At 48.1% G+C, this 23866-nt stretch overlaps 1 protein-coding gene across 2 annotated transcripts in view; it reads right to left on the reverse strand.

Moving 5' to 3' along the window:
* The window catches only part of LOC137430004 (integrin alpha-8), a 117374-nt gene extending 97975 nt beyond the window's left edge, over nt 1-19399 (reverse strand). The window contains exons 1-2 of one of the 2 annotated variants that reach the window (XM_068120466.2): nt 19054-19399; nt 873-997 (exon numbers count right to left, since the gene is read on the reverse strand). In XM_068120466.2, coding sequence (XP_067976567.2) covers nt 873-997; nt 19054-19217 — 289 coding nt within the window. In that variant the 5' untranslated portion in view covers nt 19218-19399. The remainder of the gene's footprint in view (nt 1-872; nt 998-19053) is intronic. The other variant, XM_068120457.2, reaches the window with a different exon arrangement.
* Between the last annotated feature and the right edge of the window lie 4467 nt (nt 19400-23866).

Genomic DNA, 23866 nt, shown 5'->3' on the forward strand with positions numbered 1-23866 from the left:
TAGCACAGCATTCGGTAGAGAGTATACCTCCGCCAGGCTGAACATTTATGTTTTGTATCCCACTGATGGGCCGGATCTGGATTCGGACCTGAACCAAAATCTAATCGGCTTGTTCTTGTCACCTTACCAACTCGTCCACCTAGTTTAGTCAAAACTCGTCCATAACGTTTTTATATATCATGTATTTTTATATCATGTTATATATCATGTTATATAATCGGTTTTCGTCCGATCTCTCAATGGTGAAGAATCACTTAAAAATCAAATAATTCTCGTATCCGAATAAATATTCAGATCTTCACCAAATTCGAATCAATTTGGCCTTGTCACACACCGAACCTCTCCACCAGGTTTCGTCCAAATCCGTCCATAACTTTTTGAGATATCCTGGTATGTATCGTTTTTAGCCATTTCTCACAATGGTGAAGAATCACTTAAAAATTCTCAGATCCAGATCCAGATTCGAATCTTCACCAAAATCTAAACATTTCTTCCTTGTCACACACACGATCTCTCTGCCAAATTTCATCCAAATCCATCGACAACCTTTTGAGATATCTTGTTCACAGACAAACAGACAGACAGACAGGGGTGAAAATATAATCCCCATCCACCTTCAGTGGTGGAGATAATGAAGTAAATAAATAATAAAAAGTAAGCGAAGATTTGTGATGCTCTTGAGATTATAATACCGTGACAGAACCAGTCACATGGAATCAAGGAAGAACCAGTCACAATCACACGTTGCATCAAGCAAGAGTATGGCCTATATGTTTTGAACACGGAATAATTTTCTAGCAAATCAGCACAAGTTTTTTTTTACAAACAGCTTGACACAGCATAAGGAATCCAACACACAAAACACTACATGCCAGTGTTGTCGAAGACCAAGGGCTTGCAATCCCTGGTGGGCCAAGTGCAAAGATAGACCGCTCCGCCTTCAACGATCAATCGCTGGGTGGTGTTAGCCCGTGGTGCACCCACCAGCATGCCCCACCTAGGAGGGAATTATGCAGAAGATGTGATTTGAAGTTTATACAGGGTAGTGAATACAGGGTTGGGGTAAGGGGATGGTGGACTCCCCCAGCTAAGAAAATTGCTAAAGAGAGGCCTCCCTCCCCCACTCCCAGCTATATTGCACAGTAGTTTATCCTTTGAAGGGTTAATAAGAGAACTGACCTCATGGGTTATCATGTGCAATGAGACCACACAGTCCCATATTTCCATTTTAACAACTATGTGAATGCAGATGATCCAGGTAAATGCGTCCAACATCTGGGGGAAAAACAAATCTGACATAATAATTTTTTTTAAAGCCATTTATTTTTATTTTGAAAGTAGCTTGATAAGTACCCCTTCATTCTTTGGATATGCAAAGCCAACATATTGATAGAAGTTGCTCCATCATTCTTTTTGCTGCCTGAAGAAATTGCAGAGAAATTGCAGTTTGCAGAGCAAGTCCAAAAGCAGTTTGCAGATGAATGGGTTAGTGGAATTATGGCAAATCAGATGAAAGGTGTCAATAATGAAGAGATTCTTCAGCAAACAAGAACAGGGTTACCATGAGCCAGTCGAGCAAATCCGGATTGAAATCTGGATCCGGGTCTGCAAATCCAACAGATTCCACTCACAGACAAGTCAGTGTCACCCACTGGGCATGAGATATCATGCTTTTTATTTTTCGGTATTCCATGCCAAAATAAACGGTCATCTCTTGAGGTTGTAGTTCAGACCTCTGCTGAATTCAAAATCTGGGAAATGTCATGGACGTCAGACTGGAGTCAATTGAATGATTACGGAAATTGAAATTTGACTTCCGACTGAGAGCTACAAATATTGGATCCACTTGCAAGAATGGAGGATGTGGCCACGTGAACATGTGAATTAATGTTATTGTAAATTAAGGCCGAATATCTCAACAGTGGTTGTGTAGCGGCTACCGCTGGGTTTTCACAATCGCCTTGCACCTATCAAGGACGCGGAGCGATCACCATGCCGGGCTCGTCCAGGACGCCCGGGCAGGCCCGCGCTCAACTTGCCAGGCCTCGGTCGGGACGCCCGCCCGGGCAGGCTCGCCCTCAACTTGCCAGGCCCCAGCCAGGAGGCTCGGCCACGCCCCCTCTCGCCTTTCCTGGGCAAACGCTCCGGGATAATGTGTGTATATATATTGCTGCCCGATAAACGGGCTTTTCAGAGTACCTGAGTGTTTTGTTTGAATAAAGCAACTCGGACGAATTCCAGCTTTTTGTCACGTCCATTCTTCCGATCGACGTGGGAGCCCGAGCTCCTTCATTGGTGACCTACCGACATGGACACGGCAGTGGCCCTTAAACTGCCTACCTTCTGGGAGGCTCACGCGGCGGTTTGGTTCACACAGGCGGACTCCCTGTTCGCCCTGCGAGGCATCACGGCCGACGACACCCGCTTCCACCATGTGGTAGCAGCGCTCGGTTCAGCCACCGCGGCCCGCGCCCTGAGCCTCCTCGAGAGCCCGCCAGCCGCTGACAAATACGGCGCAATTAAAAAGCTTCTCCTCGACGCTTTCGCCCTCCCATCGGCGGAACGCGCACGGCACCTGCTCGACCTGCCCGAGCGCGGCGACACGCGCCCTTCCGAGCGAATGGACTACATGCTTTCGCTGCTCGGCGAGCACTCTCCAGCATTCCTGTTCCGGGAGCTGTTCCTCCGTCAGCTGCCGAGCCCGGTACGCCTCGCCCTGGCAAGCACGACGATCACGGATCCCCGTGCCCTTGCCAGGGAAGCCGACAAGATCTCCGCCGCAGGCCAGCGCATCGCAGCAGCGACCTGGGGCCCACCGCCGTCCGACGCAACACCCATGGCGCCCGAGCACCCGGCACGGTCGACGACCGAACTGCCGACGCAATTGGCGGCCGCGACACCGAGCCGACCACCTCCAGCACGACGACCGGGGCCTCCACCTGACCAAGCGTGGTGTTACTATCATGCCAGATTCAGACAGAAGGCCCGGACATGCCGACCCCCGTGCACCTTCAGCAGGCCGGGAAACGGCCGGGCCGGCGTTCATTACCAGCCATGAGCGCCGGCCACACGGGCAACTTATAGGCCATGGGGCATAGGGCTAAAATGTGCTCAATTTGACAATTTCGTGCAACAACGCAGGGGATTACTTAAAATTGCTATAGATGGGTTGGGGATGTGCTCCTGAACAAGAAACACCATGTCCCCAGACACCAGGGGTGCTCATTAATTTTTAACGCGCACTTGATGAAAATGCAAGTAAATATATATTCATCAACTATACGTTACTGCATTTTCTTTTATTTCTGGATAGTTTGAGGAGTAAAATGAAAAAAATTGATTGTGATATTGTTTCTAGACCTCCTTTTCACTAAAATACACCAATAAACATGATATTTTTGTATCTAGATAGTCATAGCGATAAGTTGAAAATGAATCCAATCTGAAAATATGGTCCGCCGCAGCTGAAACACATGTTGTGCCGCAAATAAATCATTTTTATTTTACTTTTTTTAAATTAACTTCTCACTTCTACCTTCTATGATCAGTTCATCTTCTTTGATTTGAAGAATGGCAATGAGTGGCAGTTGACGGCTGACTCCTTTTACTTTTTAGAAGATTCATTTTCAACTTATTTATTTAAAACAGTACAACATGTATACATTACGCATGTCATGGAAAATGCTTGCATGATTAACAGTGTTTAAGAGTACTGTTACTTTTGCTTCGTTTCCATGTTCAATACATAATGTATACATGCCAGGATAAGGCAGACAGACATAAATAATTGAGACAATCAAATATGTTTATGATATCCATTACATTATAATTTACATCATTGTTCAATTTACAGCTTTCAAGTTTGAGAAATTTGTACTATTAACTATATTCACAGGTATAAGGTCGAAATCATGAACACAGGACTTTCATTTAAAAAATGATTGTACTTAAGAATAAATTAATTTTAAACATGTCAACCACACATAGATGACAATCAGTGAAAAAATCACTGATCATCCAGGATTCGAACCTGGGAACCTGCGCTTTAAAAGTATACATGCACACTGTGCACAAAAAATTGGCGATAGCTCCGCCGTCTTCCAGGATTTTTTGAGAAACTGTTTAGAACAAAGTCCACATGTTATTTTTTTAAATTGTCGATAGCTCCGACGTCTTCAAGGATTTCTCGGGAACTGTTAAAAACAAAGTGGGGTTTTTTTTCCGCCACCAAGACGGCAAAGTGTTTTTTCATATCTAATGTATTTCATTGATATTCAGTTGTTGTTTTTCTACTCAGATCAGTGAGTAAATTTTCTTTTTTGCCTCAATAGTAGGTGACGTTTTTTTTCTTCAAAAAACTTCCATGTCCCCCCCCCCCCCCCCCCCCCCAAGAATCTATTGGTGCATCCCTTGTTATACATTTGTACACGCTTTGCTAGTAAAAATATTAATGACCATGACCACCGCGCAAAAAAACAACAAAACAAAAATACAAAATAAAAATAAACTCAACATGTGTTTATTGTTTATAATTATAGAGTTTAAAATTTTGCAAACATCTGTCTTTTTTAGTAACAAATATCAAATCATGGTTTTTTTAACAACTTCTCCGACAAGGTAAACATACTTTTTATTACCATCATTTACAGGACAGTAAGAAGTACCTACCGTACGATTTAGTAAAAATGTGTAGTCTACATGTACAAAATTAATTCTTAATTCTTTGTGGATCCTAAAAACTGTAATGAGGTGTGACATGAGCCTGATGACATAAACCACAATATCCCCACATATCATGATACTATTACTAAAGTAAAAGAGCATGCTTGCAATAGTACGATTTGTATTATAAATTGTAGTCTTGAAATAGATAAACAAAATCATAAAATGTACATTTCATCATGCATGACTTGCTGAGTCTGCTGTACATTTGTCAATTGAATTTGAAGATACTACTCTTCTAAGGCCAACTCCAAATCTTCCGGAACTTGTTACTAACTTGCTTGAATCAAGCATGATGATTTATTTGATCATGATATATGGCAATGTAATGTGAATTCTATCATCACGATCAGATTCTATCATCATGATCATGTCTATGTTTGCAGAACAATTGAAACTTTTGGCTAAACTTAAAGCTTACTAAAAAAATTACTACATAATCATATTAACTTACCATGAGATGTAGATGTTTCGGTCTTTTTCTCCTTCAGCCTGTTCACTTTACTGATGTCACAAAAGCGACGTGAACAATCATAATGGTAGCCAATGTTGGGATTTTCTGGTTTGGCTTCAATGCAGGATTGTGTATCGGCAAAATCAAGCCCCAGCTTTACCGCACAGTCGGCCAGTAAATCGCGTTCTTTACAGTCATAGAGCAACCATTTACTCGCAAATTCAACAAAGCGGGCCCAGTTTTTATCATTGAATTGAATGAAATTGCTTTTAGTTTTATGGACAACATGCATCACGCAAAATTTGGACGAAAATTGAACAGGTTTTCCTGTCACTGCCGAAGCAATGGGCGTCGCCATCTTGGTTTGTCAGCTACCGAACGGAGCTTAGTATGAGCTGCGTGATTGGCCAATTACGGCACCTGACGTATCTGGAGCGCTCATTCGCTGAATTTATCACGTGAACAACCTTGTCCGCGAATTTTAAACCTGATTTTTTTATCGAAATTCTTTCTTTATTTGTATTTTAATGTGCAGGTATATTTATTGGGGACATTATTATATCGAATGGAACGAATATTTTGCTGATTTTCATGAATAAATCAAGTAATCCCCATTCCTGTTGCACGAAAAAGTGGATTTTAATGGTATGCCCCATGGCCTATTACTGTTCATCACGGATAAAGCGTCCGGACGGCGCTTCCTGTGCGACACCGGCGCCCAACTGAGCATCATACCCGCCTCTGACCAGGACAGGCAGTCCGCGGCTTGCGGCCCCTCCTTGGTTGCGGCCAACGGATCGGCCATCCGCACCTTCGGCCCGCGCAACATCACGTTTGTAACCGCAAACGTGCCCATGGCTCTGCTAGGCGCCGACTTCCTCCGCGCACACGGACTGCTGGTGGATGTCCAACGGCGTCGTTTAATCAACGCCGAAACCTTCAGCTCCCTGGTATGCACATTGAGCAGCTCCGCACCGACCGAGCTGGCATGCGCCCTCCCGGCGGCGAACGAGTTTGCTCGCCTGCTCACGGAGTTCCCGGCCCTCACGCGGCCGACGATTTCGGCCGTCGCAGTACGGCATGGGATCGAGCACCACATACCAACCACGGGCCCGCCGGTCTACGCCAGAGCCCGCCGCCTCGACCCAGCCAAGCTCGCCGTGGCCAAAGCCGAGTTCGACGCTTTAGAACACCTCGGCATCGTGCGGCGCTCTGATAGCGCATGGGCTTCGCCACTACACATCGTCCCAAAGCCAGGGGGTGGCTGGCACCCATGTGGCGACTACCGCCGCCTTAACGACGCTACCACCCCCGACAGGTATCCGATCCCGCACATCCAAGACTTCTCCGCCCGTCTGGCGGGACGGGTCATTTTTTCGAAAATTGATCTCATACGGGGATATCACCAGGTACCTGTCAGGGCGGCCGATGTCCCTAAAACGGCAGTCATCACGCCGTTCGGCTTATTCGAATTCTTACGGATGCTATTTGGTCTCAAGAACGTGGCTCAGGCGTTCCAGCGCTTGATGGACGGCGTGCTGCGTGACCTGCCGTTCCTTTTCGTTTACCTGGACGACATCCTCGTCGCCAGCACGTCCCGGGCCGAGCACCTCCTCCACCTCCGAACACTGTTCGGGTGCCTCAGCGAGCACGGCCTCATCGTCAACCCGGCCAAATGCCACTTCAGCACGACGGCCGTTGATTTTTTGGGCCACCACATCACCAAGAACGGGGCCGTGCTGCTGCCAACCAAGGTCGAGGCCATCACCACGTTCCCGCGTCCCCGCACCATAAAGGCCCTGTAGGAATTCCTGGGAATGGTGAATTTTTATCACCGCTTCATGCCCCGCGCTGCTCAACTCATGCGGCCCCTCTACGAAGCCCTCCGGGGCAAGCCGGCCAAGCACGACATCGCCTGGTCCGCAGCAATGGACGCGGCCTTCCAAAGCTCAAAGCGGGCCCTCGCCGATGCAACACTGCTCGCTCACCCGGTGCTCAACGCTCCCATCGCCATCACCACGGATGCCTCCGACTACGCGGTGGGCGCCGTACATGAGCAATGGGTGAACGGGGTTTGGCAGCCACTCGCTTTTTTCAGCCGGCAGCTCCGGCCGAACGAGCTCAAATACAGCACGTTTGACCGTGAGCTCCTCGGTCTACACCTGGCCGTCCGCCATTTCCGCCACCTCCTGGAGGGCCGACCTTTCACGGTGTTCGTCGACCACAAGCCGTTGGTTTACGCAATGGCCAAGGTCATGGAGCCGTGGTCGGCCCGCCAACAGCGCCACCTCTCCGCCGTGTCGGAGTTTACCACGGACATCCGGCACGTCGCCGGCAAAAACAACGCCGTGGCCGACTGTCTTTCCCGGGCCAGCGCGAACGCGGTCCACCTGGGCGTGGACTTCGCGCTTATGGCGGCGGACCAAACCACTGACACCATGGTGCAAGCCCTCCGGGCGGCGGACACGGGCCTCCGCCTGGCCGACATCCCCTTTGCGGACACTGTCCTGCTCTGCGACGTCTCCCAAGGCCAGCCTCGCCCCATCGTGCCCGTCACCTGGCAACGCCGCATCTTCGCCTCCCTCCACGGCCTTTCCCACCCGGGCCGGAAAGCTTCCCAGAAGCTGGTGTCGGCGCGATTCGTCTGGCACGGCCTTCGTCGGGACGTCCGCGATTGGACCAGCACCTGCACAGCCTGCCAACGGGCCAAGGTCCACCGACACACCCAGGCCCCGCTGGCAGCTTTCACCGTGCCTGAACGACGTTTCGACCACGTCAACGTGGATCTGGTGGGCCCCCTCCCCCGTCACGGGGGTTCACACACCTGCTCACCATGGTGGACAGGACCACCAGGTGGCCGGAGGCCGTTCCCCTCGTCTCCACCATCACCGCCGACGTGGCGCAGGCTCTCATCGCCACCTGGGTCGCCCGCTTCGGTGCACCGGCGGACATCTCGTCAGACCGCGGACCAAAGTTCACCTCCGAGCTGTGGGGCACGGTCGCCCGCAACCTGGGGGTCAAGCTCCATCGTACTACGGCCTACCACCCCCAAGCAAACGGGTTGTGCGAGCGATTCCACCGCTCCATGAAGGCCGCGCTCATGGCCGGCCTTCAAGACGGCGGTTGGGCCGACCGGCTGCCGTGGGTCCTTTTGGGTCTCCGCACGGCCCCCAAGGAGGACCTCCAGGCATCCACCGCCGAGCTTGTCTACGGCCAGGCGCTACGCGTCCCGGGTGAATTCGTGCCCGACGCTACCAGTCCCTGGTCCGCAGCTCACCAGCGCTCGGACCTCCAGGAGGCCGCCCGACAGTTTGCCCCCGTGCCAACATCCCACCACGGTGACCCCCAGTCCTACGTCCCCCCAGCACTTTGCACAGGGGAGTATGTTTTTGTGCGTCACGACGCACATCGGGGGCCACTCCGGCCACCGTACGACGGGCCCTTCCGGGTCCTGCGACGGGACGACAAGTCGTTCGTCATCGACATGGGCGGCAGGTCGGACCGGATTGCTGTGGACCGCCTCAAGCCGGCGCACGTGGACGTCGACCAACCACCACGGGTGGCCCTTCCGCCGCGTTGAGGCCGCCCCCCATCCACGGTGCCCCCCCCACTCGACTGCCCACCATCACACCGGACCCCCGCCCCCCCCCCACGACCCACCAGGGGTCGCTTCGGCCGGGTCATCAGGACCCCCCTCAAATTGACCCTGCCGGTGCAAGTCGATTCTGGGGGGACGTGTGTAGCGGCTACCGCTGGGTTTTCACAATCGCCTTGCACCTATCAAGGACGCGTAGCGATCACCATGCTGGGCTCGTCCAGGACGCCCGGGCAGGCTCGCCCTCAACTTGCCAGGCCGCAGCCAGGACGCTCGGCCACGCCCCCTCTCGCCTTTCCTGGGCAAACGCTCCGGGATAATGTGTGTATATATATTGCTGCCCGATAAACGGGCTTTTCAGAGTACCTGAGTGTTTTGTTTGAATAAAGCAACTCGGACGAATTCCAGCTTTTTGTCGCGTCCATTCTTCCGATCGACGTGGGAGCCCGAGCTCCTTCAGTATCATAAATATATCTTATGCTCCTGCTGACGGTGGGGACATAACCTGTGTGTCAAGAAATATTGCCGTGTCCGTGGGTGAATGATGATTGAATTATGATAGAATGAGGGAGATGAGATTCAAACACATGCTGAATCGGTCTCCAGGTACCGAAAGTTAATGGGCGTGATTTGGGGTGGGGGGGGGAAACCCTGATACAACATTGCAAAATCTAAAACCGAGCAATCCTGTGGACAAAGAGTGGAAGGGCTGTATTTGGTTTCAGAGTAATCGGGGGTAAATAAGTGACGAGCAGGGATCTGAAGTGTTTCGGGGGTAACCCCGCATCCCTCCTCCCCCCCCCCCCCCCGGGAGACCCCATAATCCTAAATCGAAAAATCGAAGCCGGAACAATTGTGCGGTCTACAGTCGTGTATTCATATGTCAAGTTTCAAAACAATCAGCCAGGTGATGAGGGAGGAGTAGAAAAAGAATGGCAAAAAGTTAACGGATGGACGGACGGACGGACATCAGACCCATTTTGTCAGGTCATCTCTTTGAGATCAAGATGACCTAATTATCCATACAAAAAGCCATAAAGAGTGGATCTACATGACTCATGGCTATGGAAATGTCCCTTACATAAACCCCATGTATATACACACACAAACACACGTGTTATATCTCCATCGATTATTGGCTAGTTCTGCAAAGTCTGCCCAATCACAATTTGCCATTACAAAGGCTCTTCAATTCTGCCTTCATGTAGATTATTAAAATAATTTCACCATATTTTAAGGACTTGTATTCAGAAAAAGACAGTCAAACGTATCGAAAAATGAGTTACCCTGTTTAGCAAACCTCATGACAAGTTCACACCCCACGTCCTTTATGTACTTGTACATTCTCTTAATGTCATTGTAACTCACAATAAATTACACTCGTGTCTACTAATGTCTTTGTCCTGCAAATGATTTGTGTACAAACAAAGATGTGAGCCTTCGATCCATGTTAACAAAAGCCATGACATTAAATAATGAGACCGACAAAATGGCCAGAATTGCAACATTTGAAGTTTACGTTTCCAAACTTTTCTGACAGAGGGAAGGAGGTGTAATGTGTGGGTGTGGAAAGGGGACCAAGGGGGGATGGGAGGAGGGTGGGGAACGTGTGTGAGGGTATTGCAGCACTCGGATTCCCCGAGTGGTCAAACACTCTTCGCTTGTCAAGCTACAACATCAATTTCACTCTGTTAATGAAAACACCTAAGAGGTCGGTATTCGGTGTATGCTTTCTGGAAACAGAAACTCACCACACGAGTTTAAATCAAACAGTAAGTGTGTCTGACACCGCAGAGGAAATGCCCAAAAAGTTGTTCCAAGTGTAAAACACACAACGACCACAAAACCACCTGGGGCTGCATACCCTGATGTTTGTATCAGATAAATCTTTGGTACATAGCAGCGTACACAGACATCCCTCTAAGCTGTCTAGCCTGCGGTAGAATCTCGACCCAGCTATAAATTTTCATCCCGGCATTTCACAGGGTTAATCCAAACCAGAGTTCTTTTTTCGGGGAAACACCAACAGCAGAGCTCAAGGCCAAGACAGGGGGAAGAAGAAAAACAATGAGTGTGGGGATAAATTGGGGGCGGGGGGGGCAGGAAAGAATGCATGGGGTGGGCTAGATGCATATGGAAGGGACTTTCAGGTGAGAAAACTGTAGATTTGGAAGAAGGAGGGATCGGTGGGGTGGGATGGGGGTTAACGAGGGTAGAAAATATCACAGAAAGATTTTTTAAATTTTTCTGAATTTTCATAGCACTGGACCTTTAAGTCAGTGGACCCGTCTGCCAGGTCTGGTTGTTGGTGGACGTTAAAGATCCCACGGTGGCTTTCATGAAGTGTAAGCCGGTTACTGCAGACACCCTGGTGAATGACAAATTTCTGCCTTATCTGCGGGTAGGAAGTAGTTTGGTCTTGTTGGACACTCCTTGACCCCGAGTTACACTGATTGTTATGTCAGGGTGTTACTCATCCATATGAGTCGCAGTTTCCTCATTAATTGACATACATTTAACAGTGAAACGTAGAAAGGGATGGAGGGCAGACAAGGCTCTCCTAAACACTATCTTAGCAGACCTAAGTTGCAGTTTACAATACATCTACTCTAAACATTTTCTCTCCCAAAACCTGGTGAAGCTATTCATTTGTAAATACTGTACCCACAATCCCTACCCATAATCTGTTTGTCACCAGGCTTGTGACAGTATGGGAAGTAATGTTCCACCCAGCCGTCTGGGCAGCGGTTTCTGCACTGTAAACAAATTCACCAGGTAGTTCACAAGTTGTATGTGCGCAGCCATCTTCCACTACGAAGGGCCTGCTTTTCGGGCTGCTTTTCATCATTTTAGAACTTTGACATTGGTACTTGCAAACAGTAGCCTGTTCTTTCAAAAAGGAAATGTGAAATGACGGTCAGCCTAACATCTCGTCTAAATTGGAGTACACTCGGTGATATCATTCATCGCCTGTGAAATGCAAATATTATACTTTTATAGTTGTGCAAGGAAACAAACCCAGACAAGACGGCTCAAAGGCCAGAATGCTTCCTATGAGCTGTTCTGTTAACACACCGAAATGCTTTGTCACCTGGCAATTTTGATATCTTACTCCAAAATGGCGAACTATTTTGCTGCCTAGCACACTTACTGTTTCATTCACACTCATATCGTGAGTTTCTGTTTGCAGAAAGCATGTAGCATTCAAAACACACATGGACTTAACAAATGGATTTGAAATTCGGAAATCTTAATCCATGCCGTTGTGTTAGCAAAGATGATTTTGAGGTTGGTGAGCCAATTTTTTTCAGTTTTTTTTTTTTTTTGTATACAAGATCGAGGCTCGTGAAAGAGCGAACATTAATCACACAGAAAGACAAACCGACACATAAAACAAATAACATCGGGAGCGGTAGACAAGATGGGGAGAGAGGGGGAAGGACACAAACACAACATTTGAGAGCAGGGACCGAGAGACATGGAGACATCGAGAGATCTGTGGGAGGGAGAGGGCTTTGGGGGGGGGAGGCATGGGAAGGGGGGGGGGTGGGAGAGGGCTTTGGGGGGGAGGCATGGGAAGAGGGGGGGGGGGTGGGAGAGGTATACAACATATGGACACTGCCAGGACTTCCAGGAAAGAAGTTGGAATTTCAAACAAGGTGGATCTGGGGTGAATTAGTGGGGGTAGAAAAGATCAAGGTTTTGGATGGGGAAGATAAGAGATGGTGGTGAACAGCTGTTTTAAAGACCTGGGGGGGAGGAGTGGGATTGAAGGGAGTGATTGAGTTGATGAATGATTCATGATTGAGTTCATGAATTCTCGTGGTTGAGCTAAAGAAAATGGGTTATGGTGACAGCAGAGAATGAAAACAAGAAATGAAAATGAATGGATCAGACGTCGCAGCGAACAAAAGGTCTGAATGAAAGAGTATGGCTAGATTGAGGTAGGAGAGGCATTCTGAAGCCAGAAAAAAGAGGAATGAAAGATTTGAGATGGGAAGACAACCTGTATATATAGTGTGGAAAAATCGAGAAATTATCACATGACCATGTTATACTCTATCTCGGTGGCTGCTGCAGAACAGACAATGGAAAGACAAGGGTGGAGCAAAGGCACAAAATGAGGTTAAAGTTAAAGACACGGGTGGTGCCTCCAGTGAGGCGAACAAGGCCATGTGACTCAACTTAGATTGGTGGCAGATGTTAATGATACTGGAGGATTTTGACTCCAAATCATCAAATAAAGCAAGAGAGAACCCTTGCCAGCAATGGTGAGGAACGCTCCATACTAGCAGATATACCGGTCAAGGATTGATGATAGGTTGGAATTGCACTTGGTAGGATGGAGGGCCGTAGTGAATTGGTATAGCCCTGGGTGGAGAGAAGGCCGGCTCAGGGAGTTGTCAACAACTTGCAAGTGGAACGTGCTGTTGAAGATAAGGGAGCTCGTACTTATATTTACGAGAAAATATCCGTTCCCTCTGGAAACATGGCGCTGCATTAAACTTACATTCTCACTTCTTCTTCCTCAATCCTGGTAAGACGTGCTTTCAAAACAGGCACTTTTGTGATTACATGCACACATATTTTTGTTCAAAGTAAACTGATTATCAGCTTTCCAACCAAGCAAATCAATTAAGCCTGGTGTTGACTTTGCGGTTCGGGTGCTGGCTTGGGATCCTAGGATCCTGGGTTCAAAGCCTGGTCGATTGCTGAATTAACGCATGGGGGGTTGACTCAGCCTGTCATCCTTCTGAGGTCGGCAAATTGAGTACCAGTTCATTGGTAATTCCCTGTGTGTTGCAAGAGGCGACTAACAGGGTTGGTGGCAAGAAAGTGCATCCAGACCATACAACATTGCTTCAAAAAGGGGACCAAGGTGCCCGAAAAAGGCCAAACCCTGCTCTGCAGGGAAAAATGGCCTCCACAGGTGGTTCAACCAAGTAAATCAATTATTAGATTTAAATGGTACCATTTTTATTATTCTACGACAGCAGGAACAAGATATTCGACAAACACTCATTAATGAGGTAGTCGAGCGTGTCAGTACGTGGATAGCGAGAAGAAACATGAAATTCAGGGGCGCCATCTCAGCTGCAGAGCAAGCCACAATAACTTTGCGTTTTTTGGTCGGGTCACAATAACATGGGTCAGGCTCAGGCTTCTCCCCACTCCCACGCTGCAGGATCGGGCTTCGCACTTTATTGTGGGGTTGGCCGGGGGAAGCTTTTCCTCAAGTTCCATGAGGTTATGGAAGAAGGAGGGATCGTGACGCGAAAAGCGGGGTTATAAGCAATCGAAGACCCGAGTGGAAGAAGTAGGGTACTTAAGTCACAAAATTATTACAGACATGGATTGTTACTATTATGTAGATAGAGTTCCTGTGTCTAACTCACTTTACCCAAAAATTTGACAAGCTGTTCTTCCACTTGGATCTTCAAATGGTTTTTGGCTGTCCATCCGTCCATACTTCGGTCTGTCCGTCCACAAACGTCAGTTTATGATTGAGGAACAACTTGCTTATATTGAATGTTATATTTTGACGATGAAGGAACATGAATTGGAAAACAAACCTGCCGTTTTACAGTACTTTGTGTCTGAATTTGTCCGGATCGCACAAACGCAGAGAGGAGTGAGATTATATTTTACTCTGTCTGCCTGGAAATCAAACAAAATTGAAAAATTTGAACAAAACAGGAAACTTACTGTTTTACGGACGTCATAAAAAGACACATACAACAGGTATGAATAACTCATGTAACGTGTTAGATCGGGTGGTGTAATAGCCGCTGTGTCAATGGCGGTAAACTTCCAAATTAATTTATTTATAAGACTTTTACAATCTTTATTTTATTTACATTAAATGATATAACTTATTTGAAGACCCTACAACTCAAATCGCCTTTTTGTCACTTCAAAGAGCCTCCAGTTTTACAGTAGCTACTTGGACATGTTAAAGAAGGTGGTGCATAAGAGTGCTTTAAAAGCGCTAAACTTCCGGAATTTTTACCTGCAACTGCTCGCAAGTCTACAAGAGCTCCGAATGGATGCTGTTGCTGGTGTGGCTCTTGTTGCGGGTCAATTTTAGAAATGTGCACCCATTGGTCGGACAGCTGCTGGACCCACCGACATTTGGCGCTCGACTCCAACCACCATGGCACGCAGCCAAAATAATATGGCTACCATCTTGGTTTTCTGGTGGGTCTAAGACATCGAGCCTCTAGGCCTAAGAAATCAGGCCTGTAGGCCTCTGCAGATTGTACCTGGCCCGGGTTTGTGACATCCAATTTCCACTGGCTTTGTTTGTGTCAAATGTTACTCATAATGAGGGACACCGAAAAATCTAATCAATGTTGAATAACAATAATTATTAGTAAGGTTTAATCAAGCCCACCAGCATGCACGGTATGCGCCTCCTTAAAAAATAGCACTTCGCAATTTTTGAACGGCCCCATATTAGGGTTAAACAATCCGTGACCGTGTGACAAATCAGCTCGTTCTGATATAACCATGGAGGAGGCTGACATGGATGAGAAGTGTCGACTTAATCTTTTAATAGCACATCAAATGTGTGTTTCCAAATCAAGCTGTTCATCTTTTAAGAGTGCTTTAGATGCGCATTTCCCAATGGGTCCCTTACCATATTTTGTCACAAGTTGTGACCACTGTGTGGTCATTTTTCTTCATTTAGAGTTACTAATATTTCTGCTGAATCGAAATGAGATGCCCTGAAATTGCTAAATTTTTTGTTAAGAATGAAGTCATTAATAATTACCCAGCCTCGTGTTGGCATGATGGTAAAGGCGGCTGGCTTGAGACCTAAAGGTCCCGGGTTCGAGCCCCTGTTGTGCCATCGAAACAACACCACGTCATCCTTCTGAGGTCAGCACAATGAGTACCAGCTTACTGGTAATAAGGGTGCAGTGCATCAACGGTACAGTAAGAAAATGATGCAGCCAAACAGCCACAGGCTGCACACGAATAACCACCATGTATATATAACGGAGCAAGTGTTTGTGATTATGTATGTATGTATGTATGTACGTCCGCTCTTCAGCGATTGGTTGGACAGCTGACCTGCCGCCACCCACTATTGTAACCGGAAATACTTAACCTAAAGTACCAGAGGACCCAAAACATCTCTCCCCCCCTCTGCCCCCCCCCCCCAACCCCTCCCCAAAGCACAAAAGGCCCTGAAGACGCAAAAGATTTAAAATGCCCCAAAGCACCCCAAAGACCCAAAAGATCCCGACGACCCCGAGGAATCAAACCAGCCAAAAGGCACTGAGTACCAAGAAGACCGAAAATATCCCGAGAACCAAAAAGACCCAGAGGACCCAAAAATTCGTAAGGCCGAGGCATCAAACTTTGGCATACTCAAGAGAGGCCGTAAGACCCTGAATAAATAAGACCACGAGGCTTGAATAAACTGTTACAACCCGTCATCTTTGACGGGCTTTTATACTGGTCTTCATAATTACCCAACAAGACAATCTGATATGTACCATTGACAACAAACAAGAACTTATTTTGGAAACAAAACTATGATTTATACTGGACCAAAGTTAGGGAACTCACATAGAGTGCGAGCCTGAGGCAAACTATTGGTGTTAATAGCTTTAAATTCGATCTCAAAAGTTTATCAGAGAAGTGTATAACAAATTGATGTAGTAATCAATGGTAATAAATGAGTAATGAGTGATCTTGTGATGTTGATGTAAAAGTTTTGCATACCAGCTGATTCATCCTTCATCATCCCCATCCTCCATTTGCCTGCCTTTCTGTTTTAGCTTCTTCTGTTTAACCTCTATTTGTGCTCCACCTTATTATTCTCATTATGGATATGTTATTTCACAATATTTATTTATTTATTTCTCATATTATTAAATCACAAATCCATCGTCATATGCACCTGGAATTTTACAAGCCATGCTTTTATCCAGGTTCCTCCACTGTTCTCGTAATGTGATGCATGTTTCTTGTATTTTGTGTTTCTGGCTTATTGCTCAATGGGCTGAGCTGCTGAGTTTTCATGTTTAAATCCTGACTTTGCCAAGTCAATGGCAAACCACCCAGTGCATTCCTTGCCTCAAGGCTGCTTTGAAAACATTTACTCTCCGGTTATAGAGGATAGTTTGCTTCCTCGTTTGACTCTTAACTAATAACTCTCTCGGGTAGGTGAGCAGCAGCTGCTGAGACGTGCTTTGTACATTCGTACACCGTTCGCTGCCCATTCCATGTTTCGCTGCTTTGGGTATGGAATCGATTCTAAAACAATGCTTTATACAAGTGCCAAGACTCCGGCATCCACGTGACAAACAGCAGTTCAGCTCCGTTCACAAACAAACATCATTTAAGTTGGGCTTGCTGGAAGAGAAACTTTTTTTAGGGAAGTGTGGTTTCGGAGTCGATCCCCCCCCCCCCCCACAACCCCCTTCTCCCCCCCCCCCCCATGGCTTCTAATGTCCAGTTACATCGTTTCCATAGCAACCATGTGCTGCTCACGAAAGTTTACAAAACTTTCAAAAAAGTTTTCGAAACGAGTCTGAGTTGGCGGCGCGCTGAGGCAGAGTCCGGAATAGTAAGCACAGGGAAACGTTTTGAGAGTGCGAGTGAGCGCTTAGAGCTCTCTCTATTATAAAGGGGTAGTTGTAGTACATGGTGAGTGCTCAGAGCTCACTCTATTATAAAGGGGTAGTTGTAGTACATGGTGAGTGCTCAGAGCCACTCTATTATAAAGGGGTAGTTGTAGTACAAATACAAGGTGAGCAATCAGAGCTCACTCTATTATAAAGGGGCAGTTGTAGTACATTGTGAGTGCTCAGAGCTCACTCTATTATAAAGGGGTAGTTGTAGTACATGGTGAGTGCTCAGAGCCACTCTATTATAAAGGGGGTAGTTGTAGTACAAATACAAGGTGAGCAATCAGAGCTCACTCTATTATAAAGGGGTAGTTGTAGTACAAATACAAGGTGATCAATCAGAGCTCACTCTATTATAAAGGGGTAGTTGTAGTACAAATACAAGGTGATCAATCAGAGCTCACTCTATTATAAAGGGGTAGTTGTAGTACAAATACAAGGTGAGCAGTCATAGCTCACTCTATTATAAAGGGGTAGTTGTAGTACATGGTGAGTGCTCAGAGCTCACTCTATTATAAAGGGGGTAGTTGTAGTACACGGTGAGCGATCAGAGCTCACCCTATTATGAAGGGGTAGTTGTAGTACATGGTGAGTGCTCAGAGCTCACTCTATTATAAAGGGGGTAGTTGTAGTACACGGTGAGCGATCAGAGCTCACCCTATTATGAAGGGGGTAGTTGTAGTACATGGTGAGTGCTCAGAGCTCACTCTATTATAAAGGGGGTAGTTGTAGTACATGGTGAGTGCTCAGAGCTCACTCTATTATAAAGGGGGTAGTTGTAGTACATGGTGAGTGCTCAGAGCTCACTCTATTATAAAGGGGGTAGTTGTAGTACATGGTGAGTGCTCAGAGCTCACCCTATTATAAAGGGGTAGTTGTAGTACATGGTGAGTGCTCAGAGCTCACTCTATTATAAAGGGGGTAGTTGTAGTACACGGTGAGCGATCAGAGCTCACCCTATTATGAAAGGGGTAGTTGTAGTACATTGTGAGTGCTCAGAGCTCACTCTATTATAAAGGGGGTAGTTGTAGTACACAGTGAGCGATCAGAGCTCACCCTATTATGAAGGGGTAGTTGTAGTACATGGTGAGTGCTCAGAGCTCACTCTATTATGAAGGGGTAGTTGTAGTACATGGTGAGTGCTCAGAGCTCACCCTATTATGAAGGGGTAGTTGTAGTACACGGTGAGTGCTCAGAGCTCACCCTATTATGAAGGGGTAGTTGTAGTACATGGTGAGTGCTCAGAGCTCACCCTATTATGAAGGGGTAGTTGTAGTACACGGTGAGCGATCAGAGCTCACCCTATTATGAAGGGGTAGTTGTAGTACACGGTGAGTGCTCAGAGCTCACCCTATTATGAAGGGGTAGTTGTAGTACACGGTGAGTGCTCAGAGCTCACCCTATTATGAAGGGGTAGTTGTAGTACACGGTGAGCGATCAGAGCTCACCCTATTATGAAGGGGTAGTTGTAGTACACGGTGAGTGCTCAGAGCTCACCCTATTATAAAGGGGTAATTGTAGTACAATGTAAAGGGAGCCAGTGCTGCTTTCTGTGTGTTTAAACATTGTGTCAAGGACAATGTTCCACATGTAAACTTAACATTGAAAGCCGGATTATATATAAAGTGTTGCGAACTGACCGCTTCTGCCCGGAAGGGCGGTAGAAGTCCAGGGAGTACCCGAAGTAGCTGCCCGGGGACCGTCGAGCTCGTAGCCGCCCGTGGACGCCAGGTTGAAGGCGTTCGAGGGAGCCGAGACAAGCAGGAGGTGCGGACAGAAGTGCAGCGCAGCACCGGATAATCATTGTCAGCCGTGTGTTCGACGGAGGGGACCGAGGTCGTTTACTTGGTGTCGCCAAACTTAACTCTCGCTATGAGTTAAACAGCCAGTCTTGTTACGGTCGATCACCGTGTCCCGGCCTGTCCGCGGAATGCAGCGGGTGGAGGTTTCGCCCGAGGCACTCGGTGTGACTGAGTGTCCGGGGGTGGGTTGAGACTTGAGAGGTGGGAGGTGGGAGGGGGGAGTTTGTGGCACAGATTCGGGACGTAGCCTTCCCACGATGAGCAATTTGCCGTCAAATGCTTCCACTTCAAGGACAAAATGAAGTTTAACTTTTGTTCAACTTAATTATCCACCACGTGTGTTTGTGACTGTATGTGTGTGTTTGACAGTATGTGTGTGTATGTCACATACACACACATAGTCAAACATACGTACATACACACATACATACACACACACACACATATATATATATATATATATATATATATATATATATATATATATATATATATATATATATATATATATATATATATTGTTGCGGATATGGATTTGGCCTCCATCCATATCCGCTTGTAAATATTCCCCTATTTCCCCAATACTTCCCAACTATCCCCAATCCCCCATTCCCTAGTCCCATTTTCTGTAAACAACACTCTGTAGACCCGACCTCCCCCTTTTTCCCCCATTAAATGGCGCATCCAGGTCCACCACATCTCACGTAGACAACTATAGGACATCTTGCTAGTTATCTTAGTCTATGTCAGTTAAGGACTCGTTTCCATTAATTCTGACTCTTCGTTGCACCAGAATGTGATTGTATGGCACCGTTAGAAAGTTTAGGACCTCCCAATACCTCCCCGCAGCTCTTCCTCATGGTACAACAACAACTACAACAACAGCGGCAGCGGCGCGGGGAGTGTGCGTCCTCACTCCGGCTTGGTTAGCCGCCATTGAACATGTGCTCCGACGGGGTTACCACGCAGGGGCTCGCAGTCAGCTCCTCGTCAAGGGCGGAGCCCGGTAACCCCCGCACCCAATAGAAGCGGCGGACCGATTCCATCTGGGGCGGAGCTAACGAGCCGAGGGCGTGTCACTCCCCGCTGGGCATGCGCAGGAAGACGGAGGTGACGTCAGATGCGCCCCAGCTTGGAAAGAGAAGACGCCACCTCCAAGCGCTGATACCTCCCCGCATCTCTGGACGGACCGCGTTTGATTCTGCCCCTGAGCCAAGGTGCACCTTGAGCTATCGACTGCCTGCCCTTCCTTGCCATCAATCCCTGTGTAAGTCAGTCTTGTCCCGTTTGTCTGTGGTCTGTCGGGGATAAGATAAGACTGTGTCTAAGTGCCCATCTTTTCTGTGCTTTACCTCTTACCGTGTAATCTACCCGTTTCTGCATCACCAATATTATATCCTCCTCCGGAGGTCTTGAGAACTGTACCCCTTGTGTCGTTGCATTTATCCCAGCCGTTGTGTCCTTTCCTTCATTGATTTAGCGTAGCGCGATTCGGCCAACGTTCGAGTGGAATCGGGCGGGATAGGGTTCTAATCGGGGAGTAACTGTGCGGACGCGGTAATACCAAACCGCTCGGTAAACTAACATCTAACACCGCGTCTGTAACAATTGGTGTCGAGGAGTGAGATCGGACCCGAAGCGCGCTTAAAGCGCTCAAAATTACAAGTGACCGAAATTTGATTGTGTTTTACAAAAATAAAAACCCGAATTTTGAAAGTCGCGCTATGGCAGATCAAGACGGCTGGGTTCCGGTAGAGGAGAGTGAGGCAGGTTCGATCCAGGACCAAATTGAGGGACAAGAGGAGAGCGAAGCAGTGAGGGTGGCAGGTTCGCAAAATAGCGTCGTCGCACACGAGGTTACGGGCGCGCAAAATGGCGCCTCGCACATGGCCACAGCGACCACGCCCGCGACCGTAGCAGCGCCGTTGGTGGATTCAAACCTTTTTTTCCTGCAAATGAGGGCCCTTATGGGACAAATGGGAGACCAAATTTGAGGTTTGAAAAACAGTATAGAAGCTCAGGGTGAGCGATTGGAGGGCAAAATGGGGGTGATGGGGGGCGAAATGGGGTCCAATAGCGAGAAATTGAGGGATGACATGGGAAACCAGATCGGGGGTTTAAGGAATGACATGGGGGCCCAGATCGAAGGGTTAGGGAGTAGAATAGAGGGATTAGACAATAGATTAGGGGAAATACAGGAGGGGTTAATGGGGGTAGAAAACAGAATGGCCGCTCAAGAGAATCAAATGGAAGGGATGAAAAAGGGGTTAGAGGGGTTAGAAAACAGTATGGAAGGCAAATTGAGGGACATGAGGGACCAAGCGGAAAGGGAAGTTAAACAAATGGGGCAGCAGATAGAGGGGGTCAGAATGGGGGTAGAAACTAAATTGGATGCTCACAGGGAGGAAATGGAGCAGATGAGGGTGGCATCTGGGCAGGAGATGCAAGTGATGGGAGAAGAGATCAGAAGAGGTGTGAGTGAGGAGGTCGGAGGAGTGCGCGAGGAGGTGAGGCACTGTAAGGAGCGCATGGAGAAGGAGGTGAGAAAGGGGACTGTAAAATTGCAAGGTGGTATAGAGGAGTTGACGCTGGGAGTAGAACAGCTGACGGAGGGACAAAAAGAACTAACGGAGCAGGTTCAAAGGAACACAGCGGTAATAGGAGGGTTAATAGCGACACAAAATGACCTAAACAATGACTTGATAGCGACACAGAGGCAATGTCAGATGGTACGTGAGGGACTGACAACGAGGTTGGACGAGGTGACAGAGGTAATGGAGACGAAGGACCGGCAGGTGAGGACGCACATGGAAACGGTCAAGGTAGCCTTAGAGGACGAACTTGAGGAGACGTACTGGGAAATAAAAGAGGTGAAGCAGAAATTAGAAGAAGTGGAAGAAGGGGTGAGCGAAATTAAGAAGCGACGGAGAGAGGATAAGAAAGAGATAAAGGAGGAAGTAAAAGAATTGGTCCAAAGTCTGTGTTCGGATCGTGATGATGTGCTCATTAACCGGATGAGGGATTCGCAGGTGATGGAGGAGAAGCGAAGAGGAAGAGGACCCGGTGTAAGTGGTGACCAATATGGTCGTGAGTATGATGCGCCAGGTGATTTAAGAAGCTTGGGGGTCGAGATGGACCCGGGTGTTCGTGAGAGGCCGTTGGTGAAGTGTGCGACAGGTCTGGTGTGCGAAAAAGGAGGTGTGCGAGAAAGTCCAACTCTGGGGTGTGTGAGGAAAAAGTGCGTGCCAAGGAGTGAGGATGCTGTCGAGAGTGAGTCGGTCGTAGCGCGTGTGCGAGGGAGCACATGGAAGCGCGTAGTGAGGAGTGTTACGGAGGGTGTAAAGGGAGAATGCACGCCTGTGGTGAGTGTTACAGAGGATGTAACGGGAGAGGGTGTGCGAGAAAGATGTGTGACGGACAGGTGCATGGGGAAAGATTGCGCTGTCAAAAGTAAGGAAGAATGCACGCCTGTGGTGAGTGTTACAGAGGGTGTGACGGGAGAGTGTGCGCAAGAGTGTGCGCGAGAAAGGTGTGTAACGGACGGGTGCATGAGGAAAGAGTGCACTGTCGAGAGTAAGGGTGAGTGCGCTGTCAAGAGTGGAGGTGAGAGTAGTGAGAGTGGCACGGAGCGTGAGTTGGTTGTGACAGGTGAGCGAGGATGTACACCTGGAATGGAAGGATGCACACCTGGAATGGTAGAGCGTGAGTGGGAATGCACGCTGGAATTGGTAGTGAGGCACGTGGTTGGGTGTGCGAGTGAGAGCACACCTGTGATTGTCACAGAGGAGGTGACCGAGGAGGGGGCGCGAAGAGGTGTGTTGGTGAGGTGTGCGACCAACGGATGTGTGCCAAAGTGTTCGGTGGTCAGGTGTGTGACCAAGGCTGGGAGTGGAATGAGTGTACCTGGGTGTGTTCGAGAAGGTACGACGAGGAGCATGGAAACGGCTGGATGTGTGAGCAAGAAAGGGGTAGCGTATGCATGTGAGCATGCAGGTGAAGCATCGACGGTAACCGGGTTAGAGGTTAGAACGACTTATAGCCGAAACGGGCCCTCGGTGCGCGTCGGGCAGCTTCGCGTGCCGCGAGGACCAGCGGGGATCCGAACCACGGCGGGTTCAAAAGGACCGCCGTACGCGATCCACGCTGGGCCTCGCTTTGAACGCCCGCGTCCGTGCTCCACTAGGCGGAGCGGGCAGCCCGATAGGAAGGGTCGTCATGGCGACCACTTTCTATTGAGACGTGCCGGCAGGTCGAGATCGGGACATTGGATGGCTCCACGCCGAGGTGGTGCATGGGATCTCGGCCCGGGTAAGCCCCCGTCCCTGCACCGAGTGCCGGACGCATCCAGCCGCTGGCACCAAACAACCCGCATTCAGGGCTTGGCTGTACGAAGCCGAGCTTTAGAAGTTAATTGGCGCACCGAGAGGCATTAGTAAGTAGACTGTAATGACGAGGATAGTGTTTTGGCCCCAAAATTAGAAAAAAACAAAATTTGATGATTGGCAAAGGATTGGCAGTAATGATTGGCAGCTGATGAGTAGTGATTGGCAAATTTTTGATTTGTTGAAATTTGATGTGCCAAATTGGTAGTGGGAGATGCCCGATGTGGTGGAATGGCAACTCTGTCATCCCTCACAAAAGTGGGGGCAAA

Source organism: Myxine glutinosa, chromosome 1 (assembly GCF_964187855.1).
Source record: "Myxine glutinosa chromosome 1, kmMyxGlut1.1, whole genome shotgun sequence".
NCBI lineage: Eukaryota > Metazoa > Chordata > Myxini > Myxiniformes > Myxinidae > Myxine > Myxine glutinosa.